This window comes from Setaria viridis, chromosome 6 (genome assembly GCF_005286985.2).
Source record: "Setaria viridis chromosome 6, Setaria_viridis_v4.0, whole genome shotgun sequence".
Taxonomy (NCBI): domain Eukaryota; kingdom Viridiplantae; phylum Streptophyta; class Magnoliopsida; order Poales; family Poaceae; genus Setaria; species Setaria viridis.
Genome location: NC_048268.2, coordinates 29,258,460 through 29,282,577, shown reverse-complemented (window position 1 = coordinate 29,282,577; position 24,118 = coordinate 29,258,460). Strand labels below are relative to the sequence as shown.

Below are 24,118 nucleotides of genomic sequence, written 5' to 3'. Positions count from 1 at the left end.
CGACGGAAAAGGTACGGGGAAACCATCCAATAATGCGTCCTCTGATCAGATGCAAAAGAGGTGATGCTATCTCGTAGCTTTGAATTTTCTTTAATCTTATCGGTTGTTTAATCTGTTCCACTTAATCAAAATTTGAGGGGCATTGGACTTCTTCTTCCATCTTTTTTCAAAGCACAATACAAATAAATGCAGACAATCACATACACGTACGCACACTCACTGCTCCCTGTAAATACACATGTGCAACCTTGTATATGAGATGTGATAATTTATTTTTTAAATAATGAAAATGTGTGTATATTTTGACATCCAATGTCAATCCTTTCTGGCTTCTTTATATGTGAATTTCTACACCTCAAGCTTTTTGGCAAAAAAACTAATATTTTCCCCATTCTAGCTATTTGAAACAGAAGTGAGAAAATTAGTAGAAACAATTAAATACTACTATCTCTTGGTCTTTTGCAACTTGGGTAGGACCCCCGTAGGAGTAAAACATTTGGTACCCGCTCTCATTGCATATAAGAAAGAAAAGGTGTATTAACGCCAGCCGTCCAATGCAGATCAAACGTCCAGCTCGCAGTACTGGAACATGGGCGCCGCGTACTCGCCCAGGTCCCCGAAAAGGAACGTGTCAACCTCTGCGTAGGTGAAGCCCATGTCGGTTTCGTTCTCGAAGTCGAAGAACGTCTGCACGTCGTCCGGGAAGCTGCACCGCGCCGGCGTGCTGCCGCCGCTGATCTCAGGCTGCCGCTGAGGCGACAACGGCTGCGGGGGCGAAGACGAAGACGACGACGCCCACGACGTCTCCGCCGCCGATGAACTGCTGTTGCCGTCCGCCATCGCCGCAGCTTCTGAAACCTGCTCCATCATCTCCTTGAACTTGGGCGACTGCAGCAGCAGGTCAAGCGCCGACGGCGTGGGCGCCGCGTGGTGAGCCGGCGGGCCCACCTGGTCAGCAAGCTGCGCGCCGTCTCCGAGAAAGGAACACGCGTGGTGCGGCATTTGGTCCTCGCCATCATGCAAGTCCGCGGCGCCCATGGTTCCGTTGAGTCCGGTGGCGGCGGGGCGCTCCGGCAGGTCGTCTGGGAGCTGGAACGGGACGACGACCGGGGTGGCGGCGTCCATCGCGCCGAGGCTGTCACCGCCGCCGGCGCCACGGCGGTGCCGGTGCCAGTGGTTGACGTAGTGGCCGATGTCGAAGTTTGTGACGGCGTTGAGACCCCTGTGCTCGATCGCCGCGATGTCGTACGCCACCGCCGCCTCCTCTTGCGTTGCTGTCACGTACAACCGTGCGAAATTGAGGAGTCATTAATTTGTAACAAATTTTTTTTGATTCTACCTAAAATCTGAGCACTTTACATTAGAACTTTGAGATACAGCTGAAAACAGTAATGGCTTATTTAGTGACTAAAGTGAACCATCGAATGCACTTTAAACCAGCTTCAGACTTAAGAATTAAGATTATGGTTGTTCTGGAATCTGGACACGTCCTCTGTAAAGATCGTACCTTTTGACTTCAGTACTAAAAACCAACAGCAACACATCAGCAAAGTTTCAGAATGCGTGGAAGGGGCATCTGCATCTCAAGTTGTTTATACATATGTTTTGTCTCAAAAACAAAAGCTGTTTATTTCCCCTATGGGTTCAGAAGATGAAATCATGAAAGCCACCTATCCAGTAACAACACCACACAGCTGCCTTTTGGATAACCCATGCTGACTCATACGACAGGAATATATTCTCGTTAGGCCCCGTTTGGGTCCAAGGAATTGGAATCTATTTAATGGAGTAGGCTAATTTATGTTGGAATGTGGCATTCCACAACTTTCCAAAGTTTAGATATAAGCCTATCTTAAATTCATGGGGTGGGAGATGGAAATTGATTCTATAAATTATGGTTATTAGAATGGAATTCAATTCTTATAGCACGCTCTTAGACTCGCTTCTCTATAGTAGAAGTGCAGCATACAAGTATCTCTCCCATATCACCAACTATAATATACAACTATATTCCACATACAATTATATTAGCTTAATTAATTTGTGTCTAAATTATGATTATTATGATGGAATTCAATTCCAACGATCCAAACGGGGCGGAAACTAGTAAGGTGGCTCGCGCACGCAGGTAGCTAGCTTTTTTATACTAATATTGTGATGTTTTGTTTCAAAATAAATGGATGCAAATGGCTATGTTTAGTCAATGTTTATACATTTTATTAAGAATATCTTTTTAGATTCTTGATTGGCGAAGTATACCTAGTTTAATGGTTCAATGTATACTAACAAAATTAATAGTTAGAATCACTTTCTTGACATTTCTTTATCATCGCTGTAGATATGCCCCAATGATTGGGATATTGTAAGCTATGTAGGGTGATACTTGATCCGGTGACTGGGTTGGGATCATGTCATGGCTACGACATGGCTGCATTGCCAAGCTGTCATTGTCATGGCCCTAATCATCATATGTTGTTACTATTGCCCTTTCTAATAAGTGAAGCAATTCTTATCGCTTTCTAGTCTGAAATTATTTTTTAGGCCCCATCTAAGGAGGCTTTAGATCCTCCATTCTAGAAACGCATTTTGATAAGTAGTGAAGCTAATTTTTCTACCTTCACCGCTTTCTTGTTCATTTTAGAAACAGCTCAAGGGAGTTGTTTCACTATTGTACGTGGAGAAAATAGAGCTAGAGCTGGAGCTGGAGAAAATCCTCCCAAATTTCTATCTTCTACGTATGATTAGAATGTTTTTGCTAGAGCTAGAGCCCTGCCTTGCTTAATTTGGACAGGGCTCCTTTGCACTAGTGAGCTGCAGCTTTGGGTCACTAATAGATTCGTCCGGATCCACGTGTCCGTGATCCAATTGCACTATGCATTACTGCAGAGAAGTTGCTTCCCTCTATTTCTAGCCTTTACTTGTGTACTTTGTTCTTAAGTATAAGAATATCTTCGCTTTGTGTAAAATGCTTTTACGTATCCTAATTGGGCTCCTACATTGTTTATTTGTACAAGATAAAAAGAACGATAAATAAACAGAAGCAAGTTTAGAATAAGTGGTAATAAACCATCTCGAGAGAAAAATCTCTAGAATAGTCAATAAGCACTATATTTTATAATTTGCTTTCAAGAAATAAAAGTTCAGCATGCTTTATGGAAACTGAAATTATCTTACCTATCAAGGGTGCTTCATATCCTAAGATAAAAGATATTTGGCACATCATGTCACGAAACAGGCATGAGTCCATGACCCCCGTGTAGCATATATACTTTTTGAATCAGATGATAATTTTGGACATTTGGAGCGAACATAGTGGCTTTTAACTCTTATGTTGGCCCACACAAATTTGTGGGCATATTTTCCTACATTTTGGAATATGCGAATTTCTCATATTTTCTACGTGAACTAATATATTTTTAGGCAGGTCCCGTAAATTTTTATAAAATACTATATTCCGCGTAGACCCAACTACATAGTCTCATTACACTTGAATCAGAAGTAAAATCGTCTATCACTCCGGTTCATATCAGCAAGCTCTCTTTAATTATCCGATGCATGCTCATGCTCCTTACCTTTAATCCACTCCCATCAACCAACATTTCTAATACTTTTTGGCATAATTAAGTTGCAATTATTCCTTGTATCATATACCCATGCATCGTGAGTTTATGAGTAGTCTAGAAATGCCGTCCATTGTTTATCGTGGATGTATTACATAAGATAAGTTTTTGGACGATCAAGACTATACACGGCTCCGGTAGGATTATTCTTTTATCTATACAAAGTAAATAATTGGACACTTATATGGTAGTAGTAATTGGAGATGAAATTTCTATCCTACGGACTCCAAAGTTGGTAGGCAGACTGTGTTTTTATGTTAGATTTTGTCTTTGGTGACATTATGTCCGGATGTTTATGATTGCAGATTTATGATAGATCGATGCACGTAATAATCAGCAGTCCAGATTTATATCTCTTTGACCAATTAATTTTTGTTTATTTTTATTGTAAATTGTATTTGATATAGACTTTTTCATTAGTCTAGAATGTTATATCTTTATAAAATCCAACGGCATATATTCTTTTCTTTTTCGATTAACGTGGTAATTTCTAGACCCTTTGATGAATGTGGTGGTTTTTTTTTAACATTATTATATTAAGATAATAGATGGATAGCATCGAAATGGTACTCACCGTAAGTGCCCAGGTAGAGGTACTTGTTGCCCAGGACGCGCCCGATCCTCGCCTCCCATCTCCCGTTGTGGTGATGCCTGTGCAGGACAGGAGCCAGAATGTGTCACCTCTGAATCGATTAACCGATGCATTTTCCATCAGTCCAGCAATCAGCAATGTTTTTGCTGGTACCTCGCGACGCCTCTGTACTTGGAGACCCCTCTGGAGAACCCGCTGCTCCGGCGTCGCAGCGAGCCGATGTACTCCTCCCGCGGCTGCCCCTCCATCTCCTTGAGCTCCTCGTCGTAGCCGCACAGCTGCAGGGCACATTCCCGGCGCACGGTTTAAAAATTCGGAGTCGGATTTGGCTGCACTGCATGTTTGCGCTGAAAAGCTCTGGTTTCGGAATTGGGACGCGGGCGTACCGGGAAGTTGAGGACGGTGCCGGGTCCCCAGTACTTGAGCGCCGCCAGGTCGTGCGCGCGCGCTGCCGCGTCCTCGTCGTCGTACGCGCCTGCAAACGCCGCCGGGGAAAACGCAGGAAGAGTTAGATGGCAGCCCCCAATGACACCACCAGGGACGCGGCCGGCGGTGCCGGTGTCGTGTCAAGACCGAAGAGCTTGCTCACCGAGATAAACTGCTCGACCGCGGAAGAAGAAGCACCGAGCGATGGCATGCGGAAGGAGAGAGAGGTCAGTCGCGAACAGGAACGCATAGACTGATAGAGGGGATCGCGAAGCGATCAGCACCAACCTTGCTTGCCCTTCTTGCCCCGGGACCCACCGCGGGCGTCCTTGTCCCAGAGGTGCGCCTCGAACCGCCCCGTCCACCGGTGCCTGCGCCACACCAACCGGTGACGGTGAGCCACCACACCCATCAGGCAAGGGAAGTGCACACGGGGGGCAGGGCAGCCGGCCAGCCGCCCCCGCGTGGTTGGTTACCGTGTGACGCCGCGGTACGCGGAGCTCCGCTGGGAGGGGCTCTCCCGCGGCCCGCTCTTCCTCCGCGCCCGCTTCGTCACGCGGACGCCCGTGGCGGCGTTGGGATCCTCGTCGGGCGCGGCGTTCCGGCGGGCGCGGGGCTTGGCCATTGCAGACACAGAGGCAGAGAAGCGTCGCGCGGGGTGGCCAGTCCGTCGCGAAGTGAGGGCCCTAGCTGCCCAAAGATGGAAATCCAAGGGGTTTTAAACAGGCGAGGTGTGATGCGGCGGCGGGATTAGTTGGGCTCGGGGACAGGTTAACGCGAGCGGCGCCAAATGAGCAACCAACGAGATGAGGTGAGAAACAGGGAGCCGGCAGCGGCAGCTGCTCTCTACCTCCCGTGTCCGCTTGGTTACTCTGAGGGCTCTTTGTTCGAACCAAAGTTTAGTCGAATGTTTAAATATTAATTAGGAGTATTAAATATATATTAATTATAAAATTAATTGCATAAATCTTACCATTACTAATTAGAGGTTTCTTTTGAAGCTTTCAGTGAAGCCACCTAGGATTTATAGGTGGACATTCTAGAAAAAGAGAGAAATTTTAGAAATTCTCACAAAAAAGCAAAACATCCGACCATCAATCGATAGATTCAAATCATTATACCATTGGATCTATTATATTTTCTAAAAAAAATTACCCACCTATACCATTATAAAAATAGCCTAAAGTAACCCCTAAATCTATATATAAATTACCACATCTACCATTATATAAAATAAACTAAGTAACCCCTAATCTTCATCCAAATTACCTACTTATGCCATTATAAACAATATTTAAAATAACTCCCTAATTTGCAATTGAATTGCCTATCATTGTTACTTAAAAAACTTAAAGTAACCCTTAAATTTGCATCTATATTACCCACACATGCTATTATTAAAAATAATATGAGGTAACCCTACATTTGAATCAAATAACCTTAATTACAAATATACAGCAATATATGATTCTAAATCGTCTATATCTTTCATTATTGGTATACGATATAACAATTAAGGTCTATTCGCATGATGTGTGTCACCATTTATAAGGATATAAAGTGATGAGAATATAGATTTCTATGCTAAAATTGTATCTCAAACTTAGGGTTCATTAAACAAATTCAAACGCATACCTGCGATGTAAAGTAAAAAGTTAAAGATTATAAATGTGGTTGAAAATATTATATACTAACTAAAATCTATCACAATTGGATGAAGATATTAAGTATATATCTACATAAGTATTGTGTTCGAATATTTAACGAACGAGAGGTAGCTTATGGTAATAGTTTTGTCGCAATGTAGTCTCATTTTTTTCCATTGGAGACTCCGCATTAGTTCCCACGAGAGAAGCTAGAAAAAAGAGACAAATTCTCATAAAAATTAAAAACATCAAACGCCAATCCTGTAAACTCTAATAATCATAGCCATTGATCTATTATATTTTTTAAAAAGTTACCCACCAGTGAAAATATTCAAAAATTGAGCTCTAAACCTATATCTAAATTACCGAGCTCAGCTAATATAAAAAATAATCTAAAGTAACCCCATAGTCTTCATCCAATTTACTAATACACATCATTATAAAAGCATAACTTAAAATGTCATTTTAAAATTTTATCTATGTTACCCACGTGTGTAAAATAACCCTAACATAAAGTAAACACCTAAATATTAATCTAATTATCTTCATGTACATCATACAGAAATATCAAAAAGTAAACTAATATATGATTCTAAATTACCTATTTATGTTATTGTTAATATAAAAATACTAAGTTAAAGTATATACACATGATGAGTGCATCCATTTAGACCATTTATACATGTATGTGAGGAATCGATGAAAAATATTGATTTATATGCTAAACATAATGTATGGAGGATTGGAGGTGTGATGCAAAATGGAAAAAGTACGAATATGGATAAAAACGTGCATAGAGTAATTATTAATTAAAAATCAATCACAACTGGACAAAGATACATACATATCTATATAAGTATTATGTTGAAGTATTGAAAAATAAAAAAGTAGTAGGTAAACAATTTTAATTATTAGTTAGGAGTTTAATTTCTAAATAATTTTCAAATACAATAGCTTCTAAAAACATTAGCCCATGCGGGAGCCCGGGTTGATGGACTAGTGAAGACTAATTCGCAAGACGAATCTATTAAGCCTAATTAGTCTATGATTTGATCATGTGATGCTACAGTAAATATGTGCTAATCATGAATTAATTAGGATTAATAGATTCGTCTCGCGAATTAGCTACGACTTATGCAATTAGTTTTATAATTAGTTCACGTTTGTTACTAATTAGTATTAAACATTACCCGAACTGGTGGACCCTCTTACTTTCGGGCGGTGTTTGGTTTGACTTTGGGTGGTACATAATACAGTACAGGAACCGATGTCGCCATCGATCTTGTGTCAGGCAGGACACACAGAAAAAAAGGTCCCAGGGTTGGAAGAAACACTGACAAAAAGAAAAAGACAGAACCGTCGTTAAACTAAACGAACGGTAAGCGAATGGTTCTGCAGCCGGTATGCTTGAACGCCAAGAGCATGAATTGGGCAACTGGGCACGGCTTGCAGATTACGAACTGCCGATCCCACAGATCAAGCCACTACTGAGCCTTGACAGGCGAGGTCAAACCATGAGTGCCGCCGCGCACCCGGGTTACCGGGTCCAAGATGGAAGGCCCGTTCGTGCCTCGCTGAAACACAAAACACTAAAAACAGAAAGGTGCTGGTACCTGATTCAGAAATTTCAAGATGTCAAAGTTCATTCAAGCCAAATTTCACGACGGGGGTTGAGCGACTGTTCTTCAAGCGAACCTGCGAGACCGATTACTGCCGCTCATGGTCGGTCAATCAAATAGGAGCAGCAGCGCGCCGGGTTCTCATTTTCACGCGTGTAGAGGTCGTGTTGGCATGCGGTCGCAGCACCGGTTTTCTGACCCATCGTGAATTCGGATGCTTTTCGGCCGTCACTTCCAGTGATGTCTGAAAGCAGCTCATTTCTGAACGCGATGACTGGCTTAAGAGCTTTAAGGTCTCTGAATTAAAACGGTTGACCCTGCACATCTTTTTTTTCCTCTCATTTTGATGCAGAAGCAACAGGGGTATAGAGAAAACGGGGAGAAAAAAATGAATAAGAGGTGCGCCCAGTTTGGCAATCTTTGCGTGAGATCCTGGCGAGCTTTTCTGTGTTCTCCTAGTGCTGTTCAACAGGAGCTGACCAAGCTGCTCATGGAAAAGATATGGTGGTATGGTATCACTAACCTATGGCCAGCCTCCTCAGTGGACCTCGGAAAGCAGTCAAGCACAAGTATAGAAGAAATTCTAGTACGTTTCAGGTTTGGCGGGCCTATTTCTAGTCATCTCTTTCTCATGATGGTCAGGATCTTCTTCTCACCTTCGTGCATCCGTTGTTTATTCCTCTACATGCTTCAGACAGTTCGTTCTTTACTCACTAGCTGGAAACACAACTGGATAAAAAGAGAGGAAAGAAACCTATTTTTTTCTTTCCTTCCAGATTTACTTAAATGTTCTGAAACAAAATAAGCTAGGAATGAATATGCGGCCATCATTATCTTGTGGCATCGTGGGCACAACTTTATGGCAGATCCGATCAACCTCCAACTGAATTTTTCGCCGTCAAAAGCAATAGCCACTTGTATTTATAAGCAGTAACCTCTAACCAGCACCAACTATGAAATTCAATTAAGCTCGCAGCAAGCGACTTCAGGCCATCACCTTAACTCTTTAGCTGCAGCAATTCGGCCTGCAGATTAATTTTGGCATCTAAGCAGCCAATCCTGGACCTGTTCTAGTTTCAGGCACTTCACAGCACAACACGCTTGTGACGAAGAAAAAAAAAACACCTCATGGCGCCCCATCACCCGAGTCATTACGCCGTTGATGGCGCGGAACCACGTCCCAAAATTCTGGGACCATGATGTCGGTCGGTCTAGTCCCCATCCAAACACTACTGAAAATCGAGCAGAATTCTGAGTTCTCTCCAGCTGAATTGGAGAATTCTCTTCTGGTTCGTGGTTGGCGGTTGCTCGTGTCACCGGCCAGCTGCTCATGACTCGCATATACCTATCACGTACGTGTGCCCATCACACTGAACCGCAGACAGAACGAGATCCTTGAATTCCATCGCCTCTGTGAGAGCAGAAACCGTGCAAATTTGACCAGAGCCCTGACGAAATTTTTCTGGTAGCTTTTAGGTGATCGAGCTGGCTCAGTTGCCCCGTGCAAGAAACGCCAATGTGCGATTGCGTATGATCTCCAGGCTAAACGTAATTACCATGCAACTAATCCATGTCTAATCAACTGAAGTTAGACCTTTTTTTCTTTTAGAACTGTTTTGTCTGAGAGCAACATATGTCTGTCTTTGTTCTCATCTACGGAAACGACATTTTGGAATGTACTGAAGAATTCAAGGACCAGCTGGATATTTGAGGCAAAGCAAGCAGTAGTACGCCAAGGATGAATGAAATGACAGGTGATAGAGTTTTTGCACGCATGCAGCAATATTCCAGCTTGGTGATTTATGATTCAGAATACTCTATGTCCATTGAGCTTTTGGAGTGGGGAATTTGTGTTCTTACTCCAGTTTTGAAGTGTAATTGTGATTTTGCCCTCAACTATTCACAAGTTAATGTGATTTTAGGTGATCGAGCTGGCTCAGTTGCCCCGTGCAAGAAACGCCAATGTGCGATTGCGTATGATCTCCAGGCTAAACGTAATTACCATGCGACTAATCCATGTCTAATCAACTGACGTTTAACTTTTTTCCTTTTAGAACTGTTTTGTCTGAGAACAACATATGTCTGCCTTTGTTCTCATCTACGGAAAGGACATCTTGGAATGTACTGAAGAATTCAAGGACCAGCTGGATATTTGAGGCAAAGCCAGCAGTAGTAGGCCAGAGGATGAATGAAATGACAGGTGAGAGAGTTTTTGCACGCATGTAGCAATATTCCAGCTTGGTGATTTATGATTCGGAATACTCTATATCCATTGAGCTTTTGGAGTGGGGAATTTGTGTTCTTACCTCAGTTTTGAAGTGTAATTGTGATTTTGCCCTCGACTATTCACAAGTCAATGCGATTTTGCCCCTAATCAACGGTCAAAACAGGGGCAAATACATAAAAAATAAGGGCAAAATTATAATGACTTGTGAATAGTTGAGGGTAAAATCACAAGGTTAGAATAATGAGGGTAATAAGATAAATTGCACTTCAAAGCAGGGGTCAAAGCAGGAGGTAAGATGATGGCACGATGCCTTTTCGACAGCTTAGGGTTAGCTGCTTATGAAAATAGCTAAGCTATGCATAGTGGATCCTAGGTTAGAGGCAGCGAATCAGCGATAAACCTGTGGAAACAACTTCTGAACCAACAGATTTGATTCCACCATTCCATGGGTGATGGGTGCACACTGCACACAGAAGGTCCAGGCGTGGTACTTAGGAATTGCTGCTGTGCTGACATTGTACGGTGGTCTCTGAGGGAACCTAGCTTTTGGGCATGTCACCAGATACTGTCAAGGAAGACTAAAAAACCCTTGTCGCCGCCAAGAAAGTCTCGACTAGGTCTGGTTTCTTCTTTTGTTATCTGTGTCAAGATCAAGTTTTTATTTGAAATTTTTACGTAGATATTATGTAGATACATGTCTTAGCAAAATCATGATTTTTTTCTAGAATTTGCTATAATTTTTTTGGGTACACATCAGGCCCCGGAAGTAACTGAGGTGTTCAGGTGGGGTATCTGCAACAGCAACACAAACCTACCGCCCATGTTTGTCCACACGACCACACCCTGCCTTTATCTTCTTGACTTCATCTATACACGTCAGATACAATCGAACATGCCGATTGCCAAAAGGCGAATGCCAGCGCAAACAACCTTACAATATATGCACGTTTGGGATAGCGTTAGATTTAACAATGTGACCTGTGATCACACATTCCCCAGTCTTCACTGTATTGTATTGATGCAGATATTTAAACAGAAAAGGGCTCTTCCTATGCCTTGAAAAATTGTGAAGTATGCGACCATGCGGCTCCAGTTTCCAAAACTTGAATTGCCACAGACGGCCTCAAGACATGCTTCAGATGGCACAAGCCTGACAGGCCTATATGGAGAAGGACAGAGCCGCCTGTTGCAAAAGTTTTGCATTATTAGAGAAGGTATCTCTATACGAGAATAGAAAACAAATGCCGGTGCGTACGCAGAGAATTCTCTCCATGCTTATTACTTCACGAGAATCTTATTTCCCATTTACTTTCTTTTTAGTTCTATACATGGGCGCAGAGGAGATGAAACAGTAGGAATCAACATATTTACGAGTAGAAGAGAACACAATCTAGGATAAATTGGCTTTAGATGGCGCATGGCATAACATTTAGCAGTTTCCAGGTGAAGTCTACACCATGTCAAAAGCAGCACAGAGCAGTGCTGGGACTGCTAAAGATAATCTATGGCTCTACTTTGATTTTAATTACAGATATTGTTATTTACTAATGATTATAACATTCAAGAAATGCTGATCGCATTAGTTTTTTCAATGATCTAAGAAGTAATTATGATATTGCACTTGAATGATGTAGGTTATCTCGAAAAAAGCTAAAAAATATGTCCGTAAAGTAGGCTTAAAAGAAATACCTCCAGAACAGAATCTAGTGACGTGTCATTTCGGGGGCTTTCCTGAGAATCAGGTCTCATGTGTGATTCTATCATGCCAAGCTGCTCGTATACCTCCTTCAGCATTATGATCTGTTCCTTGTTAGTTCTAGGGTCATTTAGCTCAACCATCTTTTCACTTTGCACCCGCTTCAGCCTTGATCTGGTTCTCTCAACACCAGCTCGCGGCGTCTGACTCCAAGAGCTTCGACGAGCATGTCTATCAACATTATTCATGGATCCAATTTTTCTTGTTGCAGCGAACCTGGATAGACGTGGCCCTCGCCCTTTGGCAACAACCGCGGGAGACAATTCTGATTCCTCTGTAACTATTTCACTTTCAGTACATGGGGAATCAGTTGTTGCATTGCTTGTTTCTGGAATTTGAAGTGAGCCAACTTCACTTAAAGGATGAACTGCTAGTTCACCCATTTCAGTACCTAAACAAGAATCCTTGGGTCTATCATGATTCACCGTGTATTCCACATCTTCCTTGACCTGAACTGCTCTTTCACTGAATATATCTGTCTGATGACTGACCACTGAGAACGAGGAACAACCTGAAGACTCATCCAATGGCTGAGAGTCATGTAAAGCTGTGCTTGGAGATTTTGGTTCTTCACTTTGCTTTTCTGTACAGTCCACATCTGTTGACAAGCTTTTCTTGGTCTCTAAAGCCATACCATCTGTTGAAATATGCTCCCATCCTTCATCATTCGGCCTGCTCCTTGCTGATTGTACTCCACCATTTTTCTTGATGTCCATATCAGTATATAGTTTATTAAGCCGTAAAGTGGGCAGAGAGAAATTCCTTTTGAGGTTACGACAAAGATTCTCCACGTTCTTACTTTCAAACAAAGGTATATTACCAGCCATTGTCTCATCAGCAATGTCAGAATCATCAATGCCAGCATCCAATAACTTGTGTTTATACGCCTGCAGTTGGTTCCTCAGATATGAGATCTCCAATTCCTTTAGCTCCATCACCTCCTTTAGAATCTCCAGTGCTCTGTCAGTGTGGTTCATCTTTTCCTCAGTTATTCTTTTGTACTGCCATGCTTCCATCCTCTCTGCATCCTTCTCTTTCTGAAGCTTTCGAATCATTGACATGGCCGCACTTGCAGCGGTAGCTGAAGCTTCTCTTTCCACTTCTAGCTCCATAAATAATTTCTTCATCATAATGTACTGGGCGAATATTGCTCTCTGTAACTGAGTAGTATCGTTTTCTGCCATCTTGGTAAAAGGCCCTGATTGATGTTCAATGTTTGTCATTTGCTTTAACATGGAAAACTGAATCCATCAGTCTGACCTGTACCATTTGAATGAACTTCAATTAGTGGTCTGAAAGATGTACTACCAGAAAACTAGGATAAGAAGTATGAGTTGACTAATCCTATGATAGAGAATACCTCACTTACTTCTTACAAGGAGATATTAAATCAATATCATCAAGAAAGAGGCATTAGAACATGTGCATAATTAACCATACGAGAGTTCTCTCCATCACTTGATAATTGCAAATTCGAGAAGAGAAGAACAACACATTTCAGTGTTTCAACAATTGAAACTTCATGAATCTTCCAGAAATTTATGTGTTCCAGAAAGTAAACAGTCCTCAAGAAATTATGTCTTACTACCTTACCAAAGCATGAGCAGTGGTAAAAACTTTAGTACAAGAATGTATGTATCACCGATATTCTACAATGTACTATATTATCTAGGAATTTTATATGCCCCCTCGTACAGCATATCTTGTTTCTCATGAAATTGTCACTTTCAGTCCTAGTCACTAGCGAGAAGTATTTATTTTTCTTTATCAAGTTCTAGTCTTCTTAGACGACCATATATCATTTACACATCAATGCAGTTGCAGCTTGATAATGTTTCCAAAATAACATTTCTTGAAGCTTGAACCAATTCGCACTGGGCCTTCTAGCATCACTTCAAGTGCTAAACATGACAAGTACTGTATGCAAACTATATGTATCAATTCAACATCTATGTAGGTTTTTGATCTTGATCTTAGTTACAAGTTTATCTTTACTCTTACTTCAATATAACATATTTTATGTTTTGAATACAGGTATTCTGTGATACCCATAAATTACAAACTTCAGTGCTGATTAGACACCAGGTGTCAATTTTCCTTCACTAAATATTATCTTTCCATGACAAGCAGGTAAAGGTATAACCATAATAGCATCGCTATATTCGCAATTCATTTTACGCGTGGAAAAGGAACACAAGAAAATAGAATTCAGAAGGAAAAAAAATCAATTGATTAGGTTAAACTACTTGGAGATAAAATGAGAAATTTCATGGCCCAAATTTTGATTGCTAACAAAATCACCAATCCTTTTAGCCAGGAGACAACACAACATGGTGGATAAGGATCTTCTGCCATGGACTACCTACTGGTCCATGGTGGAGACGCACAATCAAGCTCATCTCAGGAGGTAAATGAAAAGGCAAACATATGGATGAAACGGTGCTAGCAGGAACCAAGGTACATTGAAACCAAATAGCAGAAAATGGGCAAACCGCCAAGGTCATAGCAACATGCAAATGCAAGAGTACATGTCAAACTAAGAATTGTGATGCAGATTGGATGGTCAACGTTGTTCACTTTTGCACAAGAAATTTTGTGGTCAGTTTCAATAAAAGATAAGAGATTTTGGCAACAATTTAGTAGAAATTTTTTGAGCTCATCATTTCTAAAGATTGGGCAGAACTTGGAAAAAATATACACAAATTAGAGTAGTTACAGAAAACTCACCAAAATTGACACCAACGAGCTAAAGATGTTTCCCTAGATAAACTCCAATGGCTCTGCCATCCCTTCCTGCATGGGAGGAAGAACTTGCAGGTAATCAGGATACTGCCTATTAATAGGGGAAAACATTGGACGCCTCCTCTTAAGAGAGAGAAAGACAGAAAGGTAGGGGAAAACATTGGACGCCTCCTTTTAAAGAGAGAAAGACAGGAAGGTGCGATTTATTTTTGGGACGTGGATCTAGAGGTTATCTGAAAATCAATCTTCATCCAGGATCTAGCTCTTTTTCTTGAAGAGAAACCATCGTTTTATAGGGTTTCCTCAAGTTGGCCATGGCAGGCACAAATGCAACAACATTGTTGGCTCCTGCCGTCCTGCATATCTGAGAATAAACAACCAGGCAGATCCTTGTGCGACTGCAACCCCGGCAAAATCAATCGACTATAGTTATGTTTCAATTATATCTCAAACGTCCACCATGTTTCCAGTTTCTTCTTTGGCACGTCACAAGTTAATCAACACATATATACAAGATTATTACTAACAATGAATAATTCGAATTATGACCTTTCCCAAGATATTAACTACTAGTGCAGTTGTAGTAATAGGAACCCTAAATTCACTGATGCCTTGATTACCTGAGGAAAAAATGACGTATTTGGCCATAAGGATATGGAAGGTCACATGAGGCATAGACAAGCAGAATGGAGCATATGTAGGAGCCAACTAAACCTCCAAATAGCAAGTGATAGACTAAGTCATGTGTGTTGGGTGTGCTATTTATCTATTTATGTGCCTGTGTATACTTTATCTACTTAGATGCTCTTTAGATGCTCTATAGATGCTTTGCTTACCTTCTAAGTCACCTACCATTGGTTGGCCTATATGTATCCAACCCCCCCCTTGGGACAAGTGGAATGGAAAAGATCATTTTGGGCCAACAATTGGTATTTAGAGCCTAATTCTTTCCCACCTACCCTCTCTTCTCTCTCCTCTCTCCTATGCCCGAGCTCCCTCTCTCTCCTGTGCTCACCCGTGCCCGGTGGGCCCACCTCACGTGGTGGCGGCGCTCCCTCTCCAGCCAGATCCAGTCAGCGGATCGAGAGGCGATGGGGTAATGCGGATGCGGGCGGCGGCGGCGCGGTAGCACTGCGCAGGCAGCGTGTGGTGCATGCGGGCGGCTCGGGCGGTGGCTCTTTTCCCTCAACCATGGCAACTTCCCTTCGTCATCCATGGCAGGCTCTCGACGGGCAACAGCAACAGGCGGCGCGGACGACGCTGGCCCGCGGCCGACGGGACGCCCGCGGATGATGCGAGGCACGCGGCCGGTGCGCCGCTAGTGCGCCCGGCTCGCTCCCCGGCCCGCTCGCGAGCCTCACGGGCCTCCTCCTCCCCCTACTTGGCCAAGACTAGTGGGTGGCGCCACAGGGTGGCAACCGAGGAGGCAACGGTAGTGGAGGAGCAGCAGCGAGAGGAGCGGCGTGCGGTAGCACGCGAGGAGGCTGCGGCGGCGGCGGCGCGACGCCGAGGCGCAAGAGGCAGCTGCAGCTCGGGCATCGCGCGGTGGCTGTGGAGGCCGTGGCGGCATGTGCAGTGGAGGCAGCCCGCCTAGCCATGGAGGAGGCACAGGCGGCAGCGGTGGCCGCCACCCAGCGGCATCTTGAGGCAGACCGGCTGTCGAGAAGGCGGAGGTGACGCGCGAGATGGCATGGCACGATGAGATGGAGCTGAGGCGCGCGGTGCAGGACGCCGATGCTGAGGCGTGGGGCGACCGTCCGAGCTGGAGGAGGTGGACCGGCGGCAGAACGAGGGGGTGGACCGGTGGGTCCAGTGCCTGCATTGAGGTGCGGACGGCGGGAGACCTCGGAGCAGGAGGAGCTCCGCCCATGAGTCCGGCCTCGACTCCAACTAGGACTCCGACCTCAACTCCAGGCACCGACCCTTGAGGGTCGTGAAGACCATGGGAGTCCGTCGGCAGCACGTAGTGGCCGATGTTGATGAAGACCAACTACATGGAGTGGTCCTCGGTGATGAAGGTGAAGCTCCAGGTGCCGGAGATGTAGGATGCAGTCCAATATGGCGACGTCGACAGCCAAGTGGACCGACGAGCGCTTGAGGTGTTGCTCGCCAAGGTCCTGATGGAGATGGCGGCGAATCTCTCAGGGAAGAGTACTACCAAAGCCGCTTGGGACGCTATCGCTGCGATCTGAGTTTGCAGCGACCGCGCCCGCAAGTCCACTCTGCAGAAGCTTCGACAGTAGTGGGATCATCTAGCTTTCGAGCCGGGCGAGGACGTCGACGACTTCACCCTCTACCTCTCCAGCCTCATGCAATGGCTGGAGCGGTACGGTGATGATGAGATCAATGAGGAGAAAGCCGTTGCGAAGTTCCTGCGCATCGTTCCGAAGAAGTACTCGCAGCTCGCTATGTCCATCGAGACGCTACTCGACCTCTCAGCGTTGTCGATCGAGGAGCTGACGGGGCGACTCAAGGCGTTCGACAACCGCGAGGAGATGACGTCTGGCGGGCCCATCACCATTGGTGGCAAGCTCCACCTCACTGACGAGCAGTGGCTCGCCCGCTAGAGGGAGCGGAAAAAGAGGGAGCCTTCTTCCTCGATAGGCGGCTGCAAGCGCAGCAAGCCGCACAAGGTGCCCAAGGGCGGTGCCGTAGGCGAGCGCAAGCCGACACGAGATGACAAGTGCCACAACTGTGGCAAGGTTGGCCATTGGGCCAGGGAGTGTCGCCAGCCGAGGTGCCGCCAGCCCACGTCGCGCAGGGTGCGAAGGAGGAGGAGCCGGCTCTGTTCTTGGGAGCATCGAGCTACTTCCAGCGGCATCGGCCGTGATGATTCTCCTCCACCTCGACAAGCCGCGCGCGCGCACGTCTTCCTTGGCGACGGTACCAGTGACGGCAAGATCGACGGCTGGTTCCTCGATAGTGGTGCTACACACCACATGATCAGGCGCGGGGAGTACTTCTCTGACCTAAATGTCGATGTACGCGGCTCCGTCAAGTTCGGTAACTTTTTAGCCGTGGACATCAAGGGCATCGGCTCTGTCATTCTCGTCACCAAGACTGGCGAGCACCGACTCCTCATTGAAGTCTTCTACATCCCCGCCCTGAGAAACCTTATCATCAGTCTTGGGCAGTTAGATGAGAGTGGCTTGCATGTGGAGATCGACGGTGGAGTGCTTTGGATTTGGAATCGACGACAGCGCCTACTCGCCAAGATGGAGAGAGGAAGCAATCGCCTCCACGTCCTCTACACGGAGGTGGCGCAGCCCCTCTGTCTTGCTGCTCGCCGCGACGATGAGGCTTGGTGGTGGCACGAGTGCTTTGGGCACCTCTACTTCGAGGCCCTAAAGCGGCTCAACACCAAGGAGATGATGCAGGGCATGTCGTGCGTCAACCACATGGAGCAGCTATGTGACACCTGCGTCATGACGAAGCAGAAGCGACGCCCTTTCCCTCGCCAAGCGAGCTTCCGAGCCAAGGAGCGGCTCGAGCTCATGCACGGCGACCTCTGCGGGTCGGTGACGCTGGCTACACCTGGAGGGCGGCGCTACTTCCTACTACTCGTCGACGACGTCTCTCGGTACATGTGGGTGGTTCTCCTCGACAACAAGGGAGCTGCTGCGGACACCATCAAGCACGTTCAACCTGCTGTGGAGAACGAGTGCGGCTGCAAGCTACGCGTGCTACGCACCGACAACGGAGGCGAGTTCACAGCGACTGAGTTTGCGTCGTACTGTGCCGACGAGGGGATCCAGCACCACTACTTCATGCCGTACACCCTGCAGTAGAACGACATCGTCGAGCAGCACAACCAGACGGTGGTGGCCATGGCTCGGGCCCTCCTCAAGCAGAGGAGGATACCGGCCATCTTCTTGGGAGAGGCGGTGCTGACGGCCGTCCACATCCTGAACCGCTCGCCCACCAAGGCCCTCGACAGTATGAAACCCTACGAGGCTTGGCATGGGCGCAAGCCGGCGGCACCCACCTCTGCGTCTTCGGCTACCTCGCGTACGTCAAGGGGTTGAGCCACGTTGGCAAGCTCATCGACAGGAGCACCCCAGGGGTGTTCATCAGTTACGCTAAGGGGGTGGAGGCCTACCGCATCCTTAACCCGAAGACACAGCATATGCACACGGCGCACGATGTTGTGTTCGACGAAGGGCGAGGTTGGGTGTGGGGCAAGATGGTGGATGACGACTCAACTCCGATGTACGACGACTTCACCGTCGACTATGTCCACTTCGAGGGAGCTGGGGGAGTGGGCAGCTCCTCTTCGCTGAGCGTGTCTACCCCAGTCCCCGGGTCTCCACCGACTCCGGCGAGTACTACTCTGGCTGCGATGAGCTCTCTACCGCCACCACCGCCGGTCACGCCACTCTCCTACGTCGGTAGCTACTTCTCCGAGCACGTCTGCACCAGCACTGGCTCACGACGAGCATAGCCCGGTGGAGTTCGCCACTTCACTCTCTCACGACGAGGACCGTGTTGACGCGTACCACAATGGCGAGCCTCTGAGGTATCGCACCATGGAGGACATCCTCGGTGACCAGCCGGTGCCGGGACTGGTGCCTCACAACTTGGAGGCGGAGCTGCACCTCATGGACGATGACGACAAGCCTCGCTCCTTCGCTGAGGCTGAGGGACACACGGCATGGCGTGCCGCGATGAAGCTAGAGATGGAAGATGTTGAGAAGAACCGGACTTGGGAGCTAGATGATCTTCCTCCCGGTCTCCGCATGATCACCCTTAAGTGGGTGTACAAGCTGAAGAAGGATGAAGCTGGTGCTATTGTCAAGCACAAGGCTCGCTTGGTGGCACGCGGGTTTGTGCAGCAGGAGGGGTTCGACGATGCCTTCACTCCTATTGCACGGATAGTTTGTACGTCTCGTGTTGACAGCCCAGGAGCGTTAGCGCGTCCACCACATGGACGTCAAGTCGGCATTCCTCAACGATCACTTGAAGGAGGAGGTCTACGTCCACCAGCTGCCGGGATTCATCATCCCCGACAAGGAGGACAAGGTGTTACGCTTGCGTAAGGTCCTCTATGGCTTGCGGCAGGCACTGCGAGCTTGGAATGCCAAGCTGGATTCCACTCTGAAGACTATGGGCTTCGAGCAAAGCCCGCATGAGGCGACCGTCTACCGGTGGGGCAATGGAGGCAATGCCCTGGTGGTGGATATCTATGTCGACGATTTGGTGATCACAGGCACTAAGGATGAGGAGGTGGAAGCGTTCAAGGAGATGAAGGCCGCCTTCCAGATGAGCGACTTGGGGCCTCTCTCCTTCTACCTGGGGATCGAGGTGCACCGGGACGACTCCAGCCTCACAATCCGACACACCGCCTACGCCAGCGCGTCGTTGAGCTGGGTGGGCTCACCAATTGCAACCCAGCTCTCACTCGGATGGAGGAGAGGCTGAAGCTGAGCCGCAACAGTATGGCTGAGTAGGTGGATGCTACGCAGTACCGGCGCCTTGTGGGAAGCCTTCGCTACCTCGCCCACATGCAGCCGGACTTGGCGATCTCCATCGGCTATGTTAATCGGTTCATGCAGTGACCATTGATGGAGCACCAGTAGGCCATCAAGAGGATCCTCCGCTACGTCGTGGGGACTCTCGACTGTGGCTTCCACTACCCGAGGTGTCCCGGGACGGCACACTTCATCGGCTACAGTGACAGCGACCACGCCGGCAATATCGACACCAACAAGAGCACGAGCAGGATGTTCTTCTTCCTTGGCAAGTGCCTTGTCAGTTGGCAGTCAGTCAAGCAGCAGGTGGTGGCCCTATCCAGCTGTGAGGCTGAGTACATCACTGCTTCTTCCGCTTCGACTCAGGCTCTCTAGCTCGCTCGGCTGCTCGATGATCTCCTTGGCAAGGACGCTGAAGCAGTGGACCTCAGGATGGACAGCAAGTCCGCTCTAGCTCTGGCAAAGAATCCCGTCTTCCATGAGCAAAGCAAGCATATCAGAGTGAAGTACCACTTCATCTAAGGTTACTTGGAGGGAGTGTCAGGGCGAACTAAATCAACACCAAGGATTGACTCGCCGACCTTACCAGGTCCGTTGGAAGGATCAAATTCCAGGAACTCTACTTTAGGATTAGGATGGTCCAGTTGCCACTCAAGATACGCAAGACTTAGGGAGACATTGATAGACTAAGTCATATGTGTGTTAGGTTGGGTGTGCTATTTATCTATTTATGTACATGTGCGCACTTTATCTACTTAGATGCTCTACAAATGCTTTGCTTAGCTTCTAAGCCACTACCCATGGTTGGCCTATATGTACTCAAAAACTCTCTTTGTGGGACAAGTGGAATGGAAAAGATCATTTTGGGCCAACAGCAAGTACAGATGTATCCTTGATTACAACTCTGATCACGATTTGAGTTACAAGGATATAAATAAACCATCAACCCAATCCAGCATAAATTAACATACTCTGGGCAACTGCATGATAGTACAACTATACAGATACTTATTAAATTATTAGTCAATGGGAACTTCAACTTCCATCTTGAGCTCGGAATTGCCAAGAATCTGAAAAGGAACACCAAGTTTGTCAGGCAAAAAAAAAAATGATGCTTCCTTCCAACTGAAATAATGTAATACAGATGTGTAGTGCATACATTGATGAGCCATAACTTTATAAGTGAATACTACCGAATTTCCATGGCATGTCTAAACAATGATATGAGTTTACAACATAAATAACTACTTCATATATTTCAGAATATAACAGGGCAAGTATATTCTTCTTCTGTAGTAGCCTTGTGATATGGTCATGCTTGACAGTTTCAATTGTTTGATGTACTGCAAAACAATGGAATAATGTGCAATTGTGCGTGCATGTGCTGTGAATATCTGACTAATATAAGCTAATGGACAATAGCAGGTGGCAGATGATAGAACGACACTATGCCTAAATCTGGTTATAAAGATATTTGCAAACAGCAGATGCCATAATAGAAACATTTCATGCATGGACTCAACAGTATGCAAGCAGCAGGAAATAGATCAGATGAGTTGAGTTGAATCTTGTCTGCAAAATGTACATTTGAGGAAACAACTCTCACTTGTTCACAAACAGTGCATATATTTTACATTGTAAACTGTCAACATTGAGATCCTTATTCAAAAAAATTCTGAAGCCTCTTAATGCTTTAATATGTACTATGTAGACTATTATGCTGATTTTTTTATAGCTTTACAAAAAGAGCTGTTCCACAGAAATGCCGCTCCTTCAAAATAACAGATATGACATATCATGTACTCTGATACTTTGCCAAGTTGCTATAAAACTTGGAGTTAAGGATGCCTCAGTGTAAGGAAATAGTATCACACTTAGATTTCAATTTTGAACTGCCATCAACTTATGAGCATAATATTAGTTAAATCGATCAAACTGATAGACAGATATAGTACCCTCTGATATGCAGAAAGTAATTTTTTGATACCCGAAGTAGATTCCGAGTGTTGATTACTTTTATGACTGAGTAAATTTAGGTGCTAAAGGAGGAAGACATTACCTTCATAAAGTCTGGGAGAGTGAAATGTGAATCTTTTGTGTAGCCAGCTTCTTCTAACACATGAGTCAAGACTTTCTGTAATGCACAAGATGTGTTTTCACATAAGTATATCCAGAAAAGACTACAGAGCGTTAAATAGGTAGAACAATAAAGCATTTTCTAAAGCTACTTTGAGCCAAAGTAATAAATCATAACAACTACGGGATACTACATAACCTGCCACATGGTGCCAATTATGAATGATAAAACAGCTAACTGTTTGGTAGGTTCAACAGAGCCTTTTCCTGGGGAAGAAAGACAAAGATAATTTGCAGATGAACTCCATGTAAGTGGCATTATGTTTTGGTAAGATAACTTCTCAGATGAAACTATCTAGCAGTTCATAGCAATGCAAGAAGTTCACCTGACAATGACATGACTAAAAAGTAGACAACAGCATAAGAATGCTATTTTTTCACACAATCTAGAGTTCATATGGACATGTCCAAAGGTTATGACTCCTTAACCGCCAGCTAAAAGCAGCATGTGAAAAACATGTGACATATCCAGTCATTCAAGCAGTGCGTGGAATCAAGTCAAGATTATTAATTATTTTGCTGTAATGATCCAGACATTTTCTGCTATAACGTGTGATAACACAAGGAGGCACCCGAAATCCAAAGCACAAACCTGTCTCTGTTGCTCTGTCATAAATGAACCCGTCAGATCTCGCAAGATGCTCAACATGTCATCAAATGCAACCTTCCCATTGCAATCAGTGTCATAGACCCTGAAAATAACTATAGAAAGAAAACTGCATAATCAGACATAGAACAGATTTGAGAGAACATCCAAACTAATGAAGAATTTAATAATCTGATACCAACATTCCATCTTTTGCTGCAGGCTTGTGCGGGGGCTAAACGCTGACAAAAACGCCACAAACTCCTTGAAGTTGAGCCCATCCAGCATCCTCAGGAGCCTCTGATAGAAACAACGCATCCATCAATTGCAATTTATCAGGGAACAACACCTCCTTGATCACACAATTCACTTCTACCATCCATAACCTTAATGTAGCATGGTTCAAAGCCACTAGCATACTCCGAAAAACCAAGGATATTGTTGAAATGGAGGAGTGGTTAGTGACTCGGGGGAGCGCACCTGAGAGAGGGGATTGACGGCGAACTCGGGGACGGACATGAACTCGTCCGCGGAGACGAAGCCGCCGCCGTTGCGGTCGAGCTGGCAGAAGCGGTGGTACAGGGACACGATCTCCGGCTGCGAGACTAGCGCCCATCGCCGCGAAGCATCAGATTAGATCAGACCAGACCGGATCGGAGAAGGGGATTAGGGCGTCAGAGCTAGCGACTCACATGCGTGGTTGCAGTGGTCCTGGACCTCCTCGATGTCGTACTGGGTGAGCATGGAGGAGGTGCTCCCCATCTCGGCCGGACCCCCGCGGACGGCGGCGGCGGGGAACAGGGGGAGTAGGAGATCGCCGGAGCCGGATGAGACGATGGTGACCGGTCGGGGAATTCTCGTGGCTGGATTCCGATCTGGTGGGCGTGACGGAAGAAATGGAATTAACGGCGTTATTGGGCTTGGGCCGATACCGCGGCCGGTTCAAATTGGTTTGGAGGGAGGATGTTGTGGACGAGTTAGTTGCCATCATTATGGCCTGGGAGCCCAGCCGCAGTAAGGTATTCTGAGGCCCATACACCATGTTCTGAGAAAAACGGGCCTTTTTTGTCCTTTACATCGCGTCGCTTGGATTTGGTGCTTGTCAAGGTGAAAAAAAGATTAAAAAAAAGAAAGTGACCACTGGAGAATTTTGTGCGTCTAGTTGCTATTCCAGCTTCAACACCACTAGATCCAAATCTAATTGACACCGCGAATCCAATGGTAAAGATAAATCCCACCCCACCCCCCGTTGTTTGATTACAAAAATGGTTCCAGTTTTTAATTTCTCGATATTTCTGTT

At 45.7% G+C, this 24,118-nt stretch overlaps 3 protein-coding genes across 4 annotated transcripts; all 3 read right to left on the bottom strand.

The window, feature by feature from the left end:
• Positions 1-260: 260 nt before the first annotated feature.
• LOC117860318 (AP2-like ethylene-responsive transcription factor At1g16060) lies at positions 261-5,505 on the bottom strand. Its single transcript, XM_034743588.2, has 7 exons — positions 5,115-5,505; positions 4,927-5,009; positions 4,802-4,810; positions 4,599-4,687; positions 4,366-4,490; positions 4,195-4,271; positions 261-1,274 (listed from the first exon to the last, which is right to left on the bottom strand). Exons 1-7 carry the CDS (start codon positions 5,261-5,263, stop codon positions 562-564), a joined length of 1,245 nt encoding a protein of 414 aa, XP_034599479.1. The 5' UTR covers positions 5,264-5,505; the 3' UTR covers positions 261-561.
• Positions 5,506-11,289: 5,784 nt separating this feature from the next.
• Positions 11,290-13,076, bottom strand: LOC117860034 (uncharacterized). Its single transcript, XM_034743239.2, has 2 exons — positions 11,820-13,076; positions 11,290-11,313 (listed from the first exon to the last, which is right to left on the bottom strand). The coding sequence occupies exons 1-2, from the start codon at positions 13,068-13,070 to the stop codon at positions 11,290-11,292; spliced, it is 1,275 nt and encodes a 424-aa protein (XP_034599130.2). The 5' UTR covers positions 13,071-13,076.
• A 7,866-nt stretch (positions 13,077-20,942) lies between these two features.
• Positions 20,943-23,710, bottom strand: LOC117859783 (uncharacterized). Of its 2 annotated transcripts, XM_034742965.2 has the most exons (6): positions 23,511-23,707; positions 23,299-23,423; positions 23,022-23,118; positions 22,825-22,934; positions 22,156-22,230; positions 20,943-21,166 (listed from the first exon to the last, which is right to left on the bottom strand). In XM_034742965.2, exons 1-6 carry the CDS (start codon positions 23,578-23,580, stop codon positions 21,116-21,118), a joined length of 528 nt encoding a protein of 175 aa, XP_034598856.1. In that variant the 5' UTR covers positions 23,581-23,707; the 3' UTR covers positions 20,943-21,115. The 2 variants fall into 2 exon arrangements, with proteins under 2 accessions (XP_034598856.1, XP_072150717.1); XM_072294616.1 differs by lacking the exons at positions 20,943-21,166; positions 22,156-22,230 and adding an exon at positions 22,273-22,439 and having other exon boundaries at positions 23,511-23,710.
• Between the last annotated feature and the right edge of the window lie 408 nt (positions 23,711-24,118).